The sequence below is a fragment of the Vombatus ursinus genome, unplaced genomic scaffold (assembly GCF_900497805.2).
Source record: "Vombatus ursinus unplaced genomic scaffold, bare-nosed wombat genome assembly UNPS02014799.1, whole genome shotgun sequence".
Classification (NCBI taxonomy): Eukaryota; Metazoa; Chordata; class Mammalia; order Diprotodontia; family Vombatidae; genus Vombatus; species Vombatus ursinus.
This window is the reverse complement of record NW_020954577.1, coordinates 50,147,384-50,169,594: the sequence shown is the minus strand read 5'-3', so window position 1 is coordinate 50,169,594 and position 22,211 is coordinate 50,147,384. Positions and strand designations below refer to the sequence as shown.

The window sequence follows — 22,211 nt, the reverse complement described above, 5'->3', positions numbered from 1 at the left end:
TCATGAATAAAAGAATTAAAAAACAAACGCCCTCCCCCCAACACACTCACAAAATACCAGCAAACCTAAATTCTCCAACAAACCGTACAGAGCCTTCTTGAGAGCAGATGTCACAGCAATTAGACCAAAGCTCCTGTCATACTGAAATATTTTAACAGAACTGAGAAGCACAAAAGATGAACATGTTTTATCATTTAGGGGCACCAGAAAATGAGAATTAGTAGCCCTGGTTTCTTCACTCACATGCCACACTCTCTGATTCCTCCTGAAGGTAAAACTCTGCCTTCAGAGCAGATTCCAAATCCAACATCTAGGCCCAATCTTGGTGTGCTGGAATGTCCCCAGCAGGGCTCAGTAATACCAGTTGCCTCTTGTAAAAACTATGCTGTGCAATAGGGAAGATAAAGTTGTCTACAAAGAGGTCACCATGGCTGCACAAGTCAAAGCAATGCACACGGGCTAACATCTTGGCCTTGTGACCCATGGGGGATACAATCATTCCATCTGCTACATGATGCCTAGATACAGACGACTTCCTAACCGGATTCAGGTAAAGTTATTTAACCAAATAAGTCTTTCACTTTCTCCCCTGCTCCCTATTAGGGAATAGCTTGGGCCAAGGATGGGGGGATCCTGTGACCTTAAGGCCACATGCGACCTTAAGGCTGCAGGTTCCACACCCCTGGTCGGGGGGCTTGGGTCTGATCCACATCAATGCAATCCATGAACATTTATTAAGGATCCAGATGCAACACATTCAAGCATAAAAGAAACACTGTTAATATTTAACATGAAGCGAGCTGTCAAAAATGTAGTCAGCAGTGAAAACGCTATGATACAAGTGAAATTACTCTGTGTGATGCTGTCTCTGGAGATGATGAGCCCTTCTGAAATGAGATCTTCTCTCTTAAGAACAAACAACGTCTGTCACATCATGTTCACATCATAGAGGTTGTATACAAGTCAAGAGGATTAAAACAGGTCTAATATCGATGAGGAGGGGAAAGAGAATTTGTCCATCGATCCCAGAACCAATTCCCGAATAGAAACACTTTGTGGGAATGAAATGGCCGCTTCATTTTTGAAAACAAATGAAATTTACATGATTTGATATGAATTATTTTTCAATATAAGTGACATTATTCCTTTGTTATGAAATACCCTCAAGTCATGCAGACCAAGACGGCTGCCCCCCTGAAATTGTTTTTGCATTCTTCTCGAGCACAGAGCTATCTAATTCCAATAATAACAAAATGATCTCGGAAAGCTTCACCCCTCCCCATAACTTATTATATCTTGTCAAAGTGCTAGCCAAAACAAATTCATCTCTGGAAATGGAAATATTAATTTGTTGTTAAAGCCCACTGTCCATGAACAGGCAGGTCCATTAAAACATCCAACCAAATGCCAAGCACACAGTACGAGCTGCTGATTTGGAATTAAAGCCGGTCTATCTAGTCTCTGTATTTCTAGCTGATGGTCTACTGAGGAACCTGACATCTAGTCCTGGAACTCATTTCAGCACATGAGGAAGAAGAAAGCATTAGCAAAATCTGAAAGAACCTACTAAAGGCAAAAGAAACCATTTGAACATGACAAAAACCAAATTAAAACATGCAACACTTGCAGATCAGTCTCTCTCCTCTCAGTCTCTCCTGATTCCTGCTTGCATTTATTGGAGGCCAAACAGGCAATCATGAACCCCCAAAGACGCATCTCATTTTCTTTTCTTTTTTTTTTTTTGGATGCATCTCATTTTCTAGTTATCTTCGATTTATTTATTTGGGGTCAATTCAGTTGATGGTTTGGGGGTCATCAAACCCTAAATGTTAAGCTTCTGTATTTCTATTCATGTTTCCCAAGAAATTAGTGTGAGTCACAGACCTGAAGGTGAGGCACTGCTTAAATGGGTGAAGCAGTCTTGAGTGTTTGCTTCTCTGACCAGACTAAAATACCTGCCATGAACTGCCTGCCATCCTAGACTGCTGAAGAGAGGCTATGGAGACTGTTTTCCTCCCCGGTCCTCAGCGTCTCAATGCCAGGAGGTCAATGATGCACACATCAGGGCTGGGTCTCCTCCACAGGGGCCGACGTTAGCCCTCGCAACCAAGAAATTCTGAGAGCTAGAGGTCCCAGGGATGGTTTCGGGCGCTTTCACACACCAGCCTTTACAAACACATTTTTTACTTTACAGACATGACTCATGCCGTGTTGAATGTATACAAACGACAGCCTGAATTTTGGTGGCTTGTTTCACTTCAGAAGGTGGAATGCGATATGGCTCACAGTAACTTAACTAAAACACAATTGCTCCAGAGGGTCCCAGACATCTCTCTCTAGAGGGACCCACTGAAACAGGAGGGCATCAAGCTTCGCCCTTTCAGAAGTCAGGTCAGCTGGAAGTATCGGCTACCTAAGAGTACTTAGTTGCTTGCTCTAAAGCCATGATTAATAAGAACAGACAGGTCCAATGGTACTTACTGACTCATAAAATGTCAGTGACAGCTCTAAGCTCTCATCATTAGCTGCTTTGGCAAGTACTACCACTGGGCAGAGCCAAGGCCCTCAGTGCGATGGAAAAGAGAGGCTCATGTTCTTTCTAAAGCCATTAAGCTTAACTGAATTCAGGCCTTCATTTGCTCTACCGTGGTCAGTGTGTGTAGGCTGCAGCATGTTACCAACAAAGAGATGGGCTCAGTGAATGACAGGAAATTGGACATATGTGACTGACACCCATGTATGTGCATGCACACACACACACACACACATGCATACATTCTGATAGGCTTTCTTCTTCCTTAATTCGCTGTTGTAAGGGGCCTTGCTTTTTCTTAGTCAGAGGTCTGAGTTTTTAGCATAGTTTTTCTAGAGCCAGAGGGAGTTGAACGGCATTGGATGACAAACCAAATATGAATATGGAGCTCCAACGCAGCTCACCTTAACTCTCACCTTCCTGCTCACTATAAAAGCAGCAGACAAATTCTTATATGGGCAAGGCCCAAAGGAAGCACTTGGAGAGTTGTGCTCATTTGTATCATGTGTACACAAAGTCATTCTTTGTGATGGTATTTGCACCATGAGATTTTCTTTTGTTTTTGTCTTTTTGCTTTTTTGGTTTGTTGTTTTTTAGGCAATTGGGGTTAAGTGACTTGCCCAGGGTCACACAGCTAATAAGTGTCAAGTGTTTGGTCTAAGGCCGGATTTGAACTGAGGTCCTCCTGACTTCAGGGCCCGTGCTCTATCCACTGTGCCACCTAGCTGCCCCTACATCATGGGATTTTAAACCCAGGTAATACTAAGTCCTCACTCAGATTTACCTGGCACCTTAAAGTTTATGAAACCCTTTCACCATGACTCTTGGAGGGAGCTAGTAAGATACACACCCCTCCAAACACAAACTACAACCTCAGTCTATCCTCACCGTTGTCAATTTGTCTAAAGCCCCCCTCCCCTCCCAGAGCTGCAAGCCCACTGGATGGGCTAACTCACCAAGTGGTAGCTGCTACATCCACTTTCAACTCCTCTTCCAAACTACAAACCAAACTTTTGGTAAGTGGATCTCCCATTCAGAGAGCCCATGATACTTTAGAACTACGGACATGTGGCTTTTATATAATTTCCTTCATCTTGATATGTCACCATCTGGGAGGAGTGACTACATAAAAGTCTTTCCTGAAGTCCAATATTCTTGGGATACACGAACCCTATTTTCTCTTGTTAACACTCTGCCTACATGGTCAGGAGTTGGGAATTTTTTCAAAAAAGGCAGGCAACCTAAATCAACCTCAACAGTCCATTTTTTTCCCTCAAAACAAACATTGACAATGTTCTGTAGATAGTATGGGGGCCTCTGATGTTCTGGGCTCACTACTGGACATATGTCCAAATTACATACTATTTTAAAAAATTTTATTTTTGATGGTTTGGGTCTGAGGTGGTTTATACAGAAATGTCAGTTTTAAAGAGAGCTAGTCTCCTTGAACAATGGTAGGAGAAAATATATGCCATTTCCCCCTTTTTCTTTTACCAAAGGATAAAGAAAAAAATCAGGAAAAACTTATAAAATTTAGTCAACTTTTGTTATTTTCATTTCAAAAAAATGGAATGTCTATAAATGGCACTTTCATATACTATGCAATGCTAATCATCAAGACCTGCCTATTTATTTCCCCAAGATCTATCTTTGTGGACTTTTCTTTTCCCATATTTTCCTTAGAATTGTTCATGGACACTTAAGGAATCCACTCACATTTTATTATTCTAAACAAATGTTCACATTTTCTTACTATACAGGAAATCATGAGGAAGCCTCAAGTAGAATAGATATGTACCCTTTCTTCTGATGACAGATCATTCTGTCTGCATCTTCCCTTCTGGATTACGTGTTGGCTTCTGTTTTCCACCAATGACTTCCCCTTGCTCCCCAAACAAAAACTGTTCCATTTTGGGGCCAGAGGATATGTATACTCTAATATGAAATTACTGGATTTTTCTGTGCTGATACAGAACAGCTTCCTAATAAGTCAAGCCAAATTGCACAGAAAAGAAGCCCAAATAAAGAAACCAAACAAGTCTCTGCATTTGTTTGCTATTTGATTCACATTGGAATGTCAATGTAAAAAAAATCTCCATATTCATTTTTATTAACCATTTATGGGGAAATGGGCAATTAAACCAAAACGGATTCCATTTTCTAGTATATAAAAATAGATTGTGATCTGATACATGGGATTGAACCAGTAATAATGGCTGCTGTTGGTACAGCCCTTTAAAGTTTGCAAAGTTTATGTGAGCCTCATAACAGGCCTGGATTTAATGCAGATCTTACTGTGGGTGAGATAACAGAGGCTTAGTGACTACCTTATGGTCACTGGTGGCAGGATGGAAACCCAGGTCTTCCTGACTTGAAGCTGACGCTCTCAACCCTCCTGACTTACAAGAATAACTATAAAGGAATGGATTCCCCTTTGACCTGCAGCTGCTGGAGCTGCAAAATGCACCAAGGTACCAGCCCTCGCTCCCTCCCCATTGCCTTCTCCTTTAAGCCTTCCCTCTCGACTCTCCTCCTCCATCATGCCCCCAACGTCCTGCTCCAAACCTGCTCGTCCCCTTCCACTGTGCTCTCCCTGATCCATGATGAACAAACTTCCTTTTATCTTAAACCTTTTCATTTCTCACTCCTTTCATCTTCCAGCACTAATTGAAACATGACTCTTTCCTGATGACACCATTTTCCTCGACACTTTTTCTAGTTCTGGTTACATTTTCTCTCATACCCACCCCCCAAGTCACAGGTCGTAGTTAGTGAGAAAGTCTAAATGCTCCTTGCTTTCCATTGCCATTTCCAGACTCTCCCTTTACCACTACCATGTAGCAGTCTCTCTTCCTTTGAGCCTTAAACTATTTATCATCCAATCCAAGATCCTGATGGCTGTCCCTGACATTCCCAGGACATTCTTTTCCTTCTTCAATGAAGGCAGTGCCTGGCTCACAGGCTCTCTCTTCACCCTAACGTTTACCCTCATATCAGGGGACTTCAATATATAGAGATGCCTCCTCAAATATCCCAACTACCCAGTTCCCAAATCAACTGGATTTCCATGACCTTCTTTTCCACACCGCAGCTACTCCCAGAGATGGCTTACCCTTTGGCTTTGCCCTAAGTGTTCCATTTCCATGTTAATGAAATCCAAAATTCCTTTGTTTGATCACAGCCTTTCATCATTTCCTCTTTCCCTCGGCCATGTGACCCCTCGCCCTGTTCTTTGAGGTCACTGTAACCCTCGATCCGTCCACCTGCATTGAAAAGTCCTTTCCTCAGCAATCACCCCTGGACCAGAGTTACTCTCCTCCCTTCTATATCTCAGTCCTTGGTGAATCAGTCCCCTACACCAACCCTAAATTACTATCACAATCTGCCTTCCTTGTTTTTATTCCTATGCTGCCAAATAGAAGTATGGAAACATCATCAAATTGTGCTCACTGGATCCACTACCTATTTGTTAAGTAATTTCAAATGGGTTCTCACTGCAGCAAGGTGATCTTTTTACGCGTTCCCAAAGGTTTTGCTATCATCATTACCACAGCATCCATTTGGAACCTTTTCAATCCTATTCGAGTGGCCACCTGGCACCTCATGGCATCCTGGTTCCTTACCTTCTCTACTGAGGATTTTGCCTCATATTTTGTAGAAAAAAGTGAGGCCCTTCATTAAGAGATATCTCTTCTCCCGTCTTCTTCATCTCACACCACCAAACATCTTCCCACCGTCTCTTCCCTAACTCCTCTCTCACACGAAGAGGTGCCCTTTTCCCTGCCAAAGCCAACCCTCTACGTGAACTGCTGATCCCATTCAATCCTATCTTCTCCAGCAGACTGCCCTCTCTCTCCCTCTCCCTCTCTCCCTCTCTCTCTTTCTCTCTCTCTCTCATCTCAATCTCACCTCTTCCACTGGCTCCTTTTCCTGCTGCTTACAAACACAGCTATCCTAGTTCACTTAATCCTACCATCCCCACTGGTGTTTATCCTTCATCTTTCCTCCTCCTTTCAGTGAAACTGCATGAGGAAGCTATACAGACTGAGTAGCTCCACTTTCTCTCTTCCCCTCGTGTCTGTTTCTAACATGTACAAGAGATTTCATCGATGGCTTATGTTTTCACACTGCCTAGATCTCCCCCCTTGATTTCACTGATCATCTTCTCCTGGACATGTTTGCCCTAGGCTTTTGTGACACTGCCATCTCTGGTCTTCCTCGGCAGCCTTTTGCAGAATCTGCATCCAGGTCATATCCACTAATGGTGGGTGGCCCTCAAGGCCTGGCCCTGGGCTCTCTTCTCACTTACCATGGAGGGCCCCCCATTCTCCCAGCGACCCAGGTGCACATCCTCTGGGTCATCTCCTGTTCCTCCTTCTCACAGCCCCCGACCTGGCCATTTCTGGCTCCATGAGATCTCTCATCTATGTGCCTCTCCTCCCTTCTCACAGTTATACCCCTTGATCTTGCCCTCATCACCTCTTGGAACAGGGGGATCAAATGCACGGCATGGCCTACAGCACTCCTGAGGATAGCCTAGATCAGGTTAAACATAATTTGACAATATTTAACAAGATAAATAAAAATACAATAAAACATAAACAACATTTCATTGCAAACTAAGGCAATGTGTGGTCCATGGGGATCCTGATGGATGGATTCCTGACCCCTGCTTCTATTTCAGCCTGACACCAAACACTTCTAACTGCTGTCCCTGCTTTCGGTCCCCCTCGCACTCCAATCCACCCCACACTCAGCTACCAAAGTGTGGGGTTTCCTAGGGCCTCAACCCGGCCCCGTGATCCCTCTTCTCAAAGCCCCCTGGGAGTTTCTTCTTCCCTTCAGGATCCCTCACAACCCCCTCCTTTGGAATTTAAAGCTCTGCACAGCCTGGCTCCTTCCTGCCTTTCGAGTCTTCCTAGACTTTGCTCCAGTGACACCAGCCTCTTCTTGACGTTCCGTGAGCATCACAGAGTTCCTCCCACCTCTGTACCTTGCACTGGCCGGCGCTCATGACTGCAATGCCCTTTCCTCTCATCTCTGTCTCTTAGTTTTCCAGGCTTTCTTGAATAATCAGCTCAAATCCCACTGTGTACAAGAAGCCTTTCTCTGCGCACCCCAGCATCTCGTGTCATCCCCTCAGAGATGACCTTCCGTCCACTCTGCATATTATGAACATCTACACGATGCCTCCCCATGAGAACGTTGGCTCTTTAGGGACAAAGGACTGTTTTTTGCCTTTCTTCATATCCCCAGCTCTCAGTATAGACTGCACACTTAACTGACCAAGGAAAAGATACAAGTACACCCCAAAACGGCAGTATGTTCCCAAAGGAGAAGGAAATGTGAAGTGGTAAGTTATTTTTCAAATATTCTAGCATGTTCTAGTCCAGTGAGCTTTACGGTGCTTAGTGTTGGTGCCTAATGTTTGCATCTAATGATTGACAAATAAGGCTAACGCTGAGGTAAAGGAGAATCAGAAGGAAGAGGTCCAGCCACCCTAGGTGTCCAAAGAAGACCGAAGGCCAAGTAGCGTCGAAGAAGTGGCATGCGGAACAGGCATTCTGATGTGGCTGTGAGTGCTGTGATCTTGGAGGAGATGAGAAGGGCAGAAAAGATGGGCTCCGGGGGAGACCTCTACCCTTCTGCAGCAGGACCCGTGGCTACCAAGGCCACTATAGTCTATAGACCCATGAGATCACGCTCTTCGTCTCTCTTCTGGAGGCAATAACCGACCGGGCACACACCAAGTGCCAGGTGGCGTTCCTTCCACCAGGGGAGAGGGCAACAATGAACGGATGAATGACAAAGCATTTAACAGGCTCTTGCTATGAGCCAAGCACCGTGCTAAGTGCTGAGGGGACAAAGGGAAAAACCACACGATCCCCACTCACACCCAGATGACACGTGTTGGAGGATTCAGCTACAACGTAAACGGAAAGGCCGCTGGTGGTCAGACGGCAATCCTGGGTTCTGGACGACTCAGCAGCAGGAAAGACGGGAGGGCCTGCGAGCCCTCAGGAGGTGGTGACAGGACACCAGTAAGGCTGGTGGAGCTCAAAATGAACAAAAGGACCGCAAAGGGAACAGTCACATCTGTTCTCCAAGGCAGGGTCTGGGTGCAGCAGGGAGGCTGGGTCCCCTGGGACGGGACTGGGAGACGGGATCAGGGGTCGGTCTGGAAGGGCATCAACCGGGGCCTGTTCTCCTCGGCTCCCTGCTGCGGACGCTGAAGGACGATGTTTACGTCGTCCTGGCTGTTTTTACAGCTCGTGCAGATAGAGATAAAGGTAGTTAGTGGGCGCAGAGCGAGAGGAAGGAGGCAGAGGCTGTTGCCAAGGGGAGAGAGGCCTGGAAGGCGAGGGTCACACAAGAGCCAGCCTGGACTTGCCTGGCTGCTGACTCAGTCTTCACCAGATTCTGAGCCTGTTCCAGCTGGTTTTGGAGCAAAACCTGCAATTGCCGAGGAGGCAGCTGGGACCACGGTGCCCGAGACATTCAGGCTCCTCTGGAAGCTCTCGAACCAGCCAGGCCTGTCTCCTGTCCGCTAAGTGGGGTCCTGGGACGCCCCCCGTGGAAGACAATCCTCCACATCTTGACTGCGGTCATTAGATGGCAAGCTCCCGGAGGGCAGGGACTGTCTTTCTTTTCTTAGTTGTTTCCCCATCATGTGGCACAGCGCCTTACATACAATAGGCATTTCATAAATGTTTACAGACTATTCACTATTGCTTATCTTTGTGGTAAAGTCTTCGGGACCTGCTGATCTGGCAACCAAGTGGAGGTATGGCCCTTCTACGCCTCTCAGCCTCCCACACATCACACACCTTCTCGCTGGGGACAAGCTTTTGCCAGGTTCAGGCACTTGGAAAGGAGGCATTTCCTCACACTTCTCCACTCCAATCTGTTGCTACTGGAGAAGAATGGGGGCATGTCTCTCTATGCTCTGGCCTATTAAGGAAAATGCCGGGCTCTGAGATTCAGAGTGGCCTGAGAGGTCATGTAGTCCAAACCCCTCATTTTATGGATGGGGAAACTGAGGCCCAGACAGGGAAGGTGTCTTGCCCAAGGACACAAAGATTTGAGATTTGAACCAAGGTCCCCCGAGCTTAAATCTAGGACTCTTCACTGTATCCAGAGTTCCCGAATGAGATCAAAGAAATGATCTAAGAAGGAAACTCAGAAAGGACTGGCAAACAGGCTTAAGAAGTATGTGAGGAAAAGACAGTGACAGCGGAGAAGGAGGAGAAGAAAGTCGGCCCCTAGAACTGTGCCAAAGCAAAGGTATGAGGGGAAATCTGGACTTTCCAGGGAAGACGTGGCCGGGGAACCAATACCAATGACCATGATTGTGATGACAGCACCTGCATGGCCCTTCAAGGGTTGCAGAGCGTTTTGCAAACACCACCCTGTCTGATCTTGACAGCAGTCTTGGGAGGTGAACGCAGAAGGAAGATCTGCTGGGGCGCTGACCATCAGAATGGAAGGATGGAGACGCCCTGCCAAGGGGGCCACGGGCCCGACACGTTAAACAAAAGGCATGCCGCCATCTTAGGGTCCGTATGGGAAGCGTGGTACCCCATTCGTCCTCTGCTCTGCAGTCCACGCCGAGAACGTGGTCACTTAGGGGTGCCCCCATTTTCAGAGGGATGTTGACAAACTAGAACAGAGCTAGAAGAAGACAACCAAGATGATGAAGCATACAAGATTTTAACATATGAGCTATGGTTAATGTACCTGGGGGTGTTGAGATTGCAAAAGGGAAGATTTAGTAGGGAACACAATGGATGCTTTCCAGTACCTGAAAATCTGCCATGTGAAAAAGAGATTAGTCTTATTCCCTCGACCATGACGGGCCCAAACAGAAATCAATCACGGGATGGTGGGGGTGGGGGAGAGATAGACTTTGGCTCAATTTAAGAAACAACTTCTCACAACTAGGGTCATCTGAAGACAGAACAGGTGCCGGAGCCCTGAGCGTCCCCCATCACTGGAGACAGAGCCTTGGCTGCTCCCTGAGCATCTATCTGGGATACTGCAGGGCAGGCTTAGGACCAGGCCAGGGCACGTTAACTGTGTGAACTCTAAGACTCCTTCTCACTCCTGGATTCCAGCACTCCTAATTCTTTTATACGAGTGATTTAAAAATACTCATTGGAGAGTCCAATTGAGGCTGTCCCAATCTGACATAGGTTAGTTGAGCTAAAAAATGGAGAGCAGACAAAGGAACAGACATCAACACAGACCCTTATCATTTCTGGAGGGAGCTTGGTGAAGTAAATCAAGGAACACACCACAATGAAGATACCAAGAGAAGACACTCAGTCAGCAAACCTATAAGCTTTTTCCTAAACAGAGAGACGGGGCAGCCAAGAGTAACACAAATCTGAAATACAGACTTGTTTGTAAAAATCCTACAAGGTGATAGGTGGCACGATGGATAGAATACCAGACTTGGAGTCAGGAGGATCTGAGTTCAAATCCTGCCTCAGACACTTAACAACTGTGTGACTCTGAGTGAGTCACTTAACCACTTTCTGCCTCAGTTTCCCCAACTGTAAAACGGGGATAACATTAGTATTCATCTCCTAGGGTTACTGGAGGATCAAATGGTATAAGTAACATTCTAACGCACATTGCAAACCTTAAAGCATCCTATAAATTCTGGAGAAGTATTGCATGATAAAAAAAGGAGAAGCAAAGAAAGGAGGACAAGAGTGAAGAAAATTAAAAAAAAAAAAGAGTGAAGAATGCTTGGGGAGAAGGCCATCCAAGCAAAATCCTTCTGAGCCCTCCTAAGATTGAGCCTGAAAAGGTAACAAGCAGACAAGAGTGGAAAAGGCATGTAACTTCTGTGATAAACTCTGTCTCCACCAATGTAAGTGGAGCTGCCACATCTGGACTACAATATCATGGAGACGCTCTAAGAGCAGCCGGACAGAAGGAGAGAAGCAAGAGGGCAACACGCAGCGCACCCAGAGGCCCAGGCCTCCATCCCTCGATGTGTCCCATCCCTGGCAACCTCGGCCTCTGATCGGCTGGTTCTTGTCACAAAGTCCAGGTCAGCCGTGTCTTCAGTCCTGCTTCTCCAGATTTTCTCTCCCATCCCCTCTGGGTGGACACCTCCAGTAAAATGTAAGCTCCTTGAGGGCAGTAGCTGTCTTTCTGTTTGTATGTGTATCTCCAGCTCTTAGCACAGTGCCTGGGACACAGTCAGCACTTAATAAATGCTTGCTGCCCAGACAGTGAAGGTCTGTCATTGAAGGTGACAATTCTGAGGCATTAAAGGATCCGTTCTCAAGGTATCTGAAAAGGGTGGAGATACCAAAGGCAGAGAAAGTACCCTGGACTCTGTTAGTTGCCAAAAAAGGGACCAGAAGAATGACAAACTTACCAGAACCAACCACCGCGCCTACTTCTCATTCTCCCAGTTTTTATGAGAATACTCCCCCCTCATCCCAGGGGCATCTTTGAGGAGGACAGGAGAAGCACTATTTGAGAGCAAACAACAGCTTACCATTCACCCCAGGGGCAGAAATAGCACCAGAAAGAATATGTGGTCCCACTATGCTTATTGGCCTTGCTGACCAGTATGACTAGAATGACCCTCCCGACCAGTATGACCTTGCCAGGGGAGCACAGCCTGCCTGCAGACCTCTGAATCTTGCCTCACTTTTTATCGATAGTCCAAAATCAGTTTAGAGGAACTCTGAAGAAAGGGTAAGTCTGGGTCTTATTTAGAATTCTCATTAGTCAAATAAAAAAGGCAATAGAAACCATTTTTCATCAAGAGATTATATTAAAATCAAAGGCCGACCAGCCACCACTCCTTGTGCAAGGCAGCTAAGGGGTGCCATAGTGGACAAAGCCCTGGGCTTAGAGTCAGGAAGACCTGAGTTCAAGTGAAATCTCAGGCTTTAACTAGCTATGTGACCTTGGGCAAGTCACTTACCCTCAGATTCCTCATTTATAAAACAAGGATAATAATAACAGCATCTGCCTCCTAGGAGTGTTGTGAGGACCAAATGAGATAATAATAGTAAAGCATTTAGCATAGTACCTGGCATATAATTAAGTACTATATAAATGTCAGCTATCATTATTATTAATAAATGTCTGTTGAATTGGACTGAAGAATAAAACAGTACACACTGCAGATGATAAATAAAGCAACTCTGAATTTTGGCAGGCTAGCATATTTAAAAGTAGAAAATAGGATACAAATAATCAGACTCAAAGACCCACAAGATAGTAATATGAAAAGAGAATGATGATGCCCAGGGCCTGATTTGAGTCTACACTGTCAAACAAAATGTAGCAAGACACTCATAATCCACTAGTGGTCAGGTCACACACCTGGTGACTGGAATAAATTCTGAATAAAAAGTCAATCAAAATGGCTTTCATCTGTTTTTATTAAAATTACTAAAGGGCTAAGTCATGATTAGACATGGGGGGGGAAACTTGGTTATATAGTACACTGGAGACTGTAAACACTGAGGAAATGAGTGTAGTGGGTGAAGTCTAAATGGGAGCGAAAGAGAAGGAATGTTTAGCCTTCATATATCACCCACAAAAACCCCTCAGCCCTGGAGCCCGTTTTATGAAGGGAAAAAACCTCCAAAGGAAATTGTGGAAACCTCATCACTGGAAACATTAAAAACCAGATGGTCCAGGGTAGCAGGAAATACTCACAAGAGACCAATCCTTTAGAAGGTGGAGGCTGTGACAGGAGGGCCAAGTTGGCTTTCTGCATCTCTCATCTGAAAGGATCAGGGTTTTGTTGCATTTCTAAATGCTTCCAATCAAAGACAAAGCACTGGGCCGATGCAGAGTGAATGTATGCTTCCTTACGTGGCCCTGTGAGGGATCTGCCGTCAGGGAGTTTACAGTCTAGGGACAGACCCAGGCTGTATCAACCTTAAAATGAATCTAACCATGGTAGCCTACGTCAAATGAGGAGCAGGACAAAATACTCCATGAGTTTACAAGAGGGAGGGACTCCGGGCTGGCACTTGGATTCTGGAAGGCATCTTGCCTATAGATGGGGAGAGGTTAGGGAAAGAAAACCTTCTAGAAGGCAGAAATGGTGTGAGTCATGCACAGACAGTAGCAGCAAAGTACCCAAGGCATGCGGGCCCATCAGTGTCTCAGGGCAGAGGCTCATGTAGCCAGTGGGGAAGAGGATGCTGGGTCTGCTCCATGAGGCACATGCTGTGCAGGACGTGTGGGCTGGAAAGAGGGAGATGGGGCGTCAGGGACCTTCTTCCTTGGCGTCTTCTCACCAAGCATCTGACCTTTACGTTCCAGCATCCTCCCCAGCAGTCCTCCCCTCCTGGGGAGAAGTCTGGAGAGGTAGGAGGTCTGCTCTTCCGACTGCTGAGCTCTGAGCCCAGAGCGCTCACTGTGTTACGGGGGGGCCCGCCACCTGCCCTCCATTCTGGACGTCCTTGCTAACCACTGCCAGGACTCAGTGGGGCCTTCTTTCCTCCACGGTTGTCCTTCCCCACTGGAATGTTAGATCCTCAAGCGCAGGGACCAGCCTGCCTGTTGCCATCCGAATCTCCATAATGAGTAAGCACAGTGCCCAGACACTGGGAACACTTCCTGAAGGCTTTTTCCACAATTCCACCTAGCTCCACGGCTTGGCAACTACTTATATAATTCTAGCTTTAACAGAAAAGTCAGTAATAGCCTAATTAAAATGACAAATAGATGCTGGCCCAGACTTTGGAGTGCAGATGTTCTTAACCCAAATGACTGGGTGATTCAGAGGGCCAGAGGATCAGGCATGACATCTCCAGGTGACCAAGAGCAAGACGGGGCTTTCTGTGATCTCACTGGTCTCCGGATCTCATGGAGGGTTGTGCGCGCGCGCGCGCGCGTGTGTGTGTGTGTGTGTGTGCACGCGCACACGTGTGTCTGCACTTGCACGTGTGTGTGCTCACAAGGGTTCTGCGGAGAGCTGCCGTAAGTAACATTCCTCTTTGTGATGAGGACAACGTATCTGCCACCGCACACAGTCTTCTTCTGCCCATGTGGAGAAAGGGAAGCTGCTCTGGGTACCCTCCAGGTGGTCGGTGGCTCAGCTATGGACCAGAAAGCCCAAAAGGGGGAATGCCCATGGCGTACAATCACCTCCAGCACAGAATCCTTGGCCAGCAGACCTAGGAACGATCTGAGAGACCACGTAGTCCACACTCTCTATGATAGCTCTAACAAGGGAGCAAATTCATTGTGTCTTTAAAAACACATTTCTCTTTAGTAAATACTAAATATTTAAGTGAGCACACGTGTGTGTCTGTGCATACACCTGTCCGTGCATGCACGTGTCCTGTCCTCTCTGGCAGAGCTTTTTGATATTCCAGGTCAGAAGCCACCTTGCATTTTTGATCACTGGGGAGTGGGCAGGGAAAGACCGGATGGTAATCCTGGATTTTATGTCTAGACAGAAACACGTATCTCACATCATATCACAAGGCACCATTACTCACTTAACGTAATAATGCAGCCACTCCAATGTAAAGACTGGAAATGCTAGCCGACCTTGTAGCGTAAGAATGTTGAAATGCTCACCTGACAGGCTTCATGGAAGCCCATGGGCATTTTTTAAACTGCATTCCGCACAAGGGCACCCTCAGACAAATCCTCTAGTGAAGCCAGGGTCTCATTAGCACCCTGTCATGATCTGGAATTGAGCCAACTCCAACCACTCAGCTGGAGATTTTCACACTAACCTGGTGGCATGTGTGACCCTTCATCAAAAAGCCCAGAGCTCATTTTTGAGACCTGTAATAGCTTCCTGATTAGTTTTTCATCTGTGCCCATTTATTTGCTAAAGATAGATACCTACACATGTGAATGCTCAGAAACCTTTGTTTATGTCCGACAGGTTCTTCCCTGGGAAAATCTTGGCAGATGCTTATTTCTTTAAATTTCATTTTAGAGCCGGATGTTTACACTGACAAAGTTTGAAATGTGACCGACCAGAGGACGAGCTGCCCCTTTTTTGGCTCAGGAAGGGTGACTCTGTCATGACAATAAAATGAATTCGCCCTTTTACACTAGAGGCTCATGGCACTGGGGGCTGTCTTCCTCTTTTTCACGTTGCCCTCTCTTCTCCATCCCACTCACCAGAAGACATTTCACATTCAATTCCCCTGAAAGCTACAGATTTAAAAGGCTAATGGGTTGTTGCAATTTCTGTTACTGAGCTGAACTCAGTCAGCCTCCGTCTGGAGAATCCATTTTTCGGCACAACTTCCTGCCATTAAAAAAAAAAAAATTGGCAAGAAGGCAAGAAAGGAGTCAAGCTGAGCCCGATGTCTGCGGTGATTATCCAGCATAAAATTCCTTTTCTGAGACTCAAACCTACACCAAAATATTCCTCTGTTGTCCTTTCATGAAATGGAGTAAGCTTTGAATTCTAAACTCAAGGCCCAAGTCAAGACTTTTCTAAAGACCTACTTAACTGGGCACATTTTGGTCAAAGCACAAGGCCAGCCACCGATACTAAAACTTAAAAAGCAAACATTGATTTGTTACAGCAATGTCGCAATGTGAGGCAACTTGATACGCCAATTGCCCCATCCTAATTAAGCAATAAGACTAATAAGAAGCATGTTCTGCCGAGATATCAAAACGCCTCCAGGGCCTTGGGGCATTTGAGAAAAAGCCAAATCCTTCAGTGACCTCCAGCCTCCTAGCTATGGGTGGATTTATTTAACTCTCCCCCTCAAGGGAAAAGAAATCTTAGAAATTTACTCTGATTCTTTTATGACGTTAGTTAATAATTCATGAACAAAAAATTAAAGCGTAAGACGTAGCTGCTGTAGTAAAGTTATTCTGACTAAAAAATAATTTCAGCGAAACTCCTGACATTCTCATAGAATGAGGGAAATCTTTCCTCAGCCCCCTTTTGAAGCTGTTTTCCTCTTTTTTCTCTTGTACTTTATGATAACGATCATAAGAACGTGACTCTGCCATGTCAGTCGTGGAAAGCTCCTTCCATCCTTGTCAATCCGCCTAATCCAAATCCAACTTTATTAAAAAGCTTAACGAGGAGGTTCCCTCTCAGGATTCTCACAGTGTGCAAACTCATCAGAAGTTACAAATTCTCCCTGGGAATGAATGGCAGTCATAGCAAATCCTGAGCACTGGATCCTGTCAGATTGAAGGGAGGCTCGGCACGTGGAGAGAGGAAGCAGTTTGTGAAACACGCACGGATGATGAATGCACAGCTCGCCGTCCTCAGGTGAAACACCGAGGACTGGAATGTTCCTATAACAAAGAAACATTAAGGGGGGGCCCGATTCTTGGGCTTCTTCAACAAAAAGTGAATTTTCTGGTTTGGGGCGTTTAACCAAAACAGAACAGTTGAGCTTTGGCGCTGAGAAGGAACGTGTGTGACATCACTCAGAAGCGTCTTGATCTCTGCTCACTCAAGTGCTACCAACTCACAAAGCGAAGCAGAAGCCAGCGATGCTGCAGAAGCAAAGAGGACCAGGCGCCCCACAGCCTGGATGGCCTCCTTCCCAGGAGCACCGACCACCGGGGGCTCAATTTGGCCCCCTCAGTCCGTGAAGCGACTGGTCTCCCAGCAGGGACCAAAGCGGGGGGATGTAGGGAGGAGCCAATCATTTCAGTGAGTGACGAGGCCAGGGTGGCAGGAAGAGACAAAAAGAAGCTGTTCCCAAAGCTTTGGGCTAACTTCCCATGAACTCTTCCCTGGAATAGATTCCCTGAGGCCTGTGCTCTGTGAATGGTCTTAGGAAGCTCTGCATTCCATGGCAGAGCAGTCTTTGAAATGGTCAAGCTGCCACTCAGGAAAACCAAGGTCATCAGCCCTGACGGCCTCCTTGGGTGACCACCAGGACACACACGTCACAAACATGTCACGGAAGGAATGGAAACTGAGTTCAAAACATTCAGGAACAGAAGGTAGCTCTGGTCAAAAGGGTCAAGGCCATTTGTCTTTAATAGACATAACGAAAACTAGTTTGCCTGCCAGTCTAATAGTACAGTTGGTTTCTCCTGTTGGGAGTGAGCTATTCCAACAACTCCAAGAAAAACATTTATTTGCTGTTATGAAGCCAGATGCAATGCAGTGTTTGTGGTGGCAAACGGCACATTTAAGAACAGACTAGCCTCTCACTGTACACCTCAACATTCACTCACACAAACTCTTTCAAACTGTTTTTAGCACTAAAAAACTGAGGCCATGTGAGTGAAAATAGATTACCCATGATCACCACTGATGCTTTGATCAAATGCCACCCCAGAAAGGCCAGGAAGTTCAGAGAGCATCATAAAATAAAGCAGCACGTACAGGTTTCTTTCTCCCTTAAGCCTAAGTTCTAATTACTGATATTCCTTGCTAATAGCAGGAGGCTAGAATACAAACTGCCACACTAACACTACAAGAAATGCTTTGAAGGCTAACATCCTCAGCCTCGGTGCTGCCTCCCCATCCACTGCATGCTTCAGGTGGCTTTCCAAAGGCCTTTAGCTGCACATTCTCCTCAGGGCCTTGCCTCTGCTCTAACCCGACCCGCAGACCTGTATAGGAGGCTGCCAACACGTCAGTCGACATCAGCTGTACCTAATACTACAAGTTGGGAGTCCTGTGCCCCACCTAAAACAAATAACGATATATGTTCCTGAAACCTCTGAGGTTCTCTGACTGAGCTCAGTGACAGTTTCTCTAAGATAACACCAAGTCAATTTTTAATTAAAAAAATCACCCCGCATAGTGAGCGCGATGCTAAGTCCGTCAGCTGGGCTTCAGGGCCCCCCACCTCTCGTCCTGAAGTACATCATACCATGGGCCTGGCACAGGCTCAGGACAGTGGCTCAGGAAGTTCCCCCCCTTCATTATTCAGAACACGCCAGGCTGTCGTGAAGCCACCAGGGAAATGAGGCAGGGTGTGCTAAAGAGGACATTATTTTAGGTGCAGATGAGCCTCACCAAACATGATACGAGAGATACCTGGAAGCACTTCGTAAATTTCGTCGTCACTCGGCTGGCCATTTGCTGGGGGATTTGTGATCGTGGGCCCGGGGTCAACGTCGTCGTACACCTCTCCCCTTTCATCGTCGTCCTCAGGAATGACATCAGATTCCAGGTCTGCAAAACATCATTGCACAAAGCATGTTTTTAAAGGATGCCAGAAACACCAGATTTAAAAAAAAATGCTTTCCCCTAAACAGACCCAGTCCCGAAACTCACTTACAAAGTATCATAACTCTGATGACATAATCCACTTTCAAAACCGCAAACAAGTGACCCCCATGTTAAACAATACGGAAAATGAGCACATTCACAAAAACTGCAAGAGGCTCTATTAATATCATTCTCTGCTCCTTCTCACAGAGGTCCCTGTGTGTTAATATAAGCATTTACGCGTGGAAACTGAAAGTCACTCTGTGCCCGTTAAGCATTAAGGAATGTCTTCAAATGACTTGCTTAATCGATCGCTCTTACCTTGTAACACAAATTTCAGGTGCTGGACCCATTCCTCAGCGTCTCGGGGAGTGGCCGCTGTGAACTAAGAGAGAAAACAACGGTCGAGTCACCTCTGGAGTAGAAGCGATGGCTAATTCCCATCCTTTCTCTGCGGGCCCATTAGTAATTCTTTTCATGTCTGGTGATACTTTCCTTGCAAGGATGCTCCTTATAATGTACTGTTAATTTTGACAAATTTACGTAATTGAAGCAGTGGATGATGGATTTGGAACTCTGATCAGCAGCTGGCAGCTGTGCAGAAAAAACCTGCTTCTCTTCATCAATGTCAAAGCCAGGAGTGATGAGCAAAATTTGCCCTTGACAATTAGAAGACACCCATGAATTTCTTTAGACTGCTGGGTACAGTTTTCTTAAAAATGGTCTTGTCAGATACCAACATACTACTGACAACTTAATTAACTGGCTTTCAACTGCAATCTCAGATATTTAAAACTTATTAAACTTACATTCCATATTGATGTCTAACTGATAGATCCGGGGATTGCAGAGCTGATAGGTCCTTTTACCTTGGATTTTCCTCCCACGCCCTTAAATAATACAATCTCTATTAACACACAGATTTTTGATAACCGTATTCTTCCTACTATAGAATTCTTCTAAAAAAAATCACACAAGCCCATTAAAATAGAGTAGCAAAATGTTAACACTGACGTGATAGATAATATATTAACTTGTTCTTATTCAAAAAAGATACCATTTGAACTGATTCTGAATTTTTTTAAGTAAGTTTTTTATTATAGGAATGCTCTGTGTAAGCAAACTGGGGCTTTTTTTTTTTCATCACCATATCAGAGAGAGTTGTTTTACCAAAATGTTAATATCTCTATAAATGAAATCAGCACATTTTTATCGACCTAATTTCAAGGTGACATAAAAAGCCCAACCTGATAGATGCGTTTATCAGGAGCTGAGATTTCAAAACAGCAATCTTTCTTTGCATCTTTCCTAAGGGTATTATTCATTCTGACGTTGTATCCATCTATAGCAAATTCACCTTTCTGTTGTTTGTCTGTGGAAGATAAAGTCAAAGTTACAACTTCATTCACAGTACTGCCCAGCGATGCCCAGCAGACTCGCTTTGATTCGGATTTTCTTTTCCAGTTCATGTAGACACCAATTTATTTTTTTCATTTGAACCCTTTTTAAAGTATAATGATTGTACCTTTTGGGGGGTGGGGAAGAGAACCATTTTCATTTCTTAATTGGGAGAATATTTGGGGTGGGGGTTTTTTGTTTTTCAAAGATACCTTAGGGAGTCTCAAGAGAGAAGCCTGCAGATGGTGGTCTTATTTAGTCAGAACTGCGCGACGTGACACTTGTATCTGGGGAAAGCCAAGAACTGGAACTTGGAACTTGCTAGACAGGCTCACTATAAATCAGTGTCTCTTTCAGGTTCAGTGAAGCCAGTGGGAAAACCTGTCTAGTTGGAAACGTCCTGAGGTCTTTCATTCTCTCTCTCTCACCCCTCGGGGGGAAAAATAACCCTCTTAAACTACAATGGTCTGAATGGCCTCCTCTCTCCACCTTTTAAAGCAGACAATCATTTCGATCCCAAAGCTTTACTTCACTCACTAAATGATCAATTTTTACAAATGTAGTCAGAGGGAGAATTTTGTATTGAAAATATCAGCTGAGGAGTCTCTAAGTGAGAATCCCAGGATTTTAACTCTGGTGGAGCTAAAGCTGTCCTTTATTCTTCAAAGACGCATTCACTTTGGAGGAAATTCTAAAACAACACTCTATTTTTACATTAGCAAAATAACGTTACAGTAAATGAATGCAAAATAATGAGAACTCTTTCCTTTCGTCTCCAAGGGGACATTGGGTAGTGCCTGATGTCCACTGCTAAGGAATAAGGAGGAAGAGGGGAAGTCAGCCAGCCCTCTGGACTTCTTGAGTCCCCTGAGCGCTTCTAATAAATTCAATGTTTAAGTGTAAGCAAACCACAAACTCGCAGTAACTCAGTATATATCCACCTTCCAAACTATAAGCAAGGCCTTCTGACACCAGCTTGATAACAAATACGTAAGGAGAATATTTGTGGAACGTTAAGATAACACACACACAACTCTGTTGGCAACTTTGATAGTGAAATAAGGCTATCAAAACACTTTGTGTTGGGAATATGCAATTTGGAAAAAAGGGAATTTTCTCAGAGTGACATCATTTAGTAATCTGCTCCACAGAACTGACACAAATATATCCCACTGAGTAACTGTATTTGCAGTTGGCCACTTAGGGACATCAAGGGGACAGAAGGGGTTAGGGAGCGACAGCAAAGTGAGAAGATGGCGCCCCATGTTTTCCTTCCATTTACCCCAGTGATGTGGCAGAAAGTGGAGAAGCGAATGACATTTTATAGTAATAAATCTATCTACAAGATAAGCCCAGAAGAACCTGCTAGCTACTTCCCATAACATCTTTCTACTTGGGATAGACAGATACCCTCCCAACCAAACCACAGTAAATCTGTTTTGATTCTTTGGGGTGAAAAGAAGGCATTCGATATTAATATGGGTTCTGGATAACTGAGATTCACCATACTTGAATGTGAAAACTTTTAAAATTAACCATCTTTATGGGCACTTTTCCAAAATGTAATTTGTGCTTAACTGTCATTTATCAGAGTAAGATAAAAATAATTTGGCTGTCTTGATTATTCAAATCAAAGAAGGCGGGAAAAGTTCCATGTTCTGTCCAAAGACGAGACTTCTCCCTCCTCGGGTTGAAGACACCAACATCCTTCGGGTTAGCACCCTGGATTCACAACATCAGAGTCATTCCTGACTCTTCCCACCCTCCCTCCACCACATCTACTGTGCCACATACCTTCCCAAAGTAACTTGTGACCACCCATACTAGTGATCAATCTACCTTAACAACCAATTATCGGACTCCTGCTCCATCCCAAAGCACTGGAATCCATGAAATTCTCCAGGTACCACATATGTATTCTACTCCTATTCCCCAATCTCTGAAAATTCACAACTTCTCTAAAGGTAACAGCTGTCAGAATGAAAAAAGAAATGAAAAATCAGAATTAAAAATGACATATATATGTAAAAAACTACATACTACAGAGACAGAGAGAGGAGAGAGGAAAGGAGAAGAGAGGACAGGAAAGGGGAAGAGAGCAGAGAAGAGGAGAGGAGA

At 45.1% G+C, this 22,211-nt stretch overlaps 1 protein-coding gene across 5 annotated transcripts in view; it reads right to left on the bottom strand.

Moving 5' to 3' along the window:
* Window positions 1-22,211, bottom strand: part of LOC114050601 (src kinase-associated phosphoprotein 2-like) — a 191,924-nt gene that overhangs the window by 49,783 nt on the left and 119,930 nt on the right. For all 5 annotated transcript variants that reach the window (XM_027872422.1, XM_027872423.1, XM_027872421.1 and 2 more), the window contains 3 exons: window positions 19,943-20,067; window positions 19,017-19,080; window positions 18,522-18,659 (listed from right to left, as the gene is read on the bottom strand). In XM_027872422.1, coding sequence (XP_027728223.1) covers window positions 18,522-18,659; window positions 19,017-19,080; window positions 19,943-20,067 — 327 coding nt within the window. The remainder of the gene's footprint in view (window positions 1-18,521; window positions 18,660-19,016; window positions 19,081-19,942; window positions 20,068-22,211) is intronic.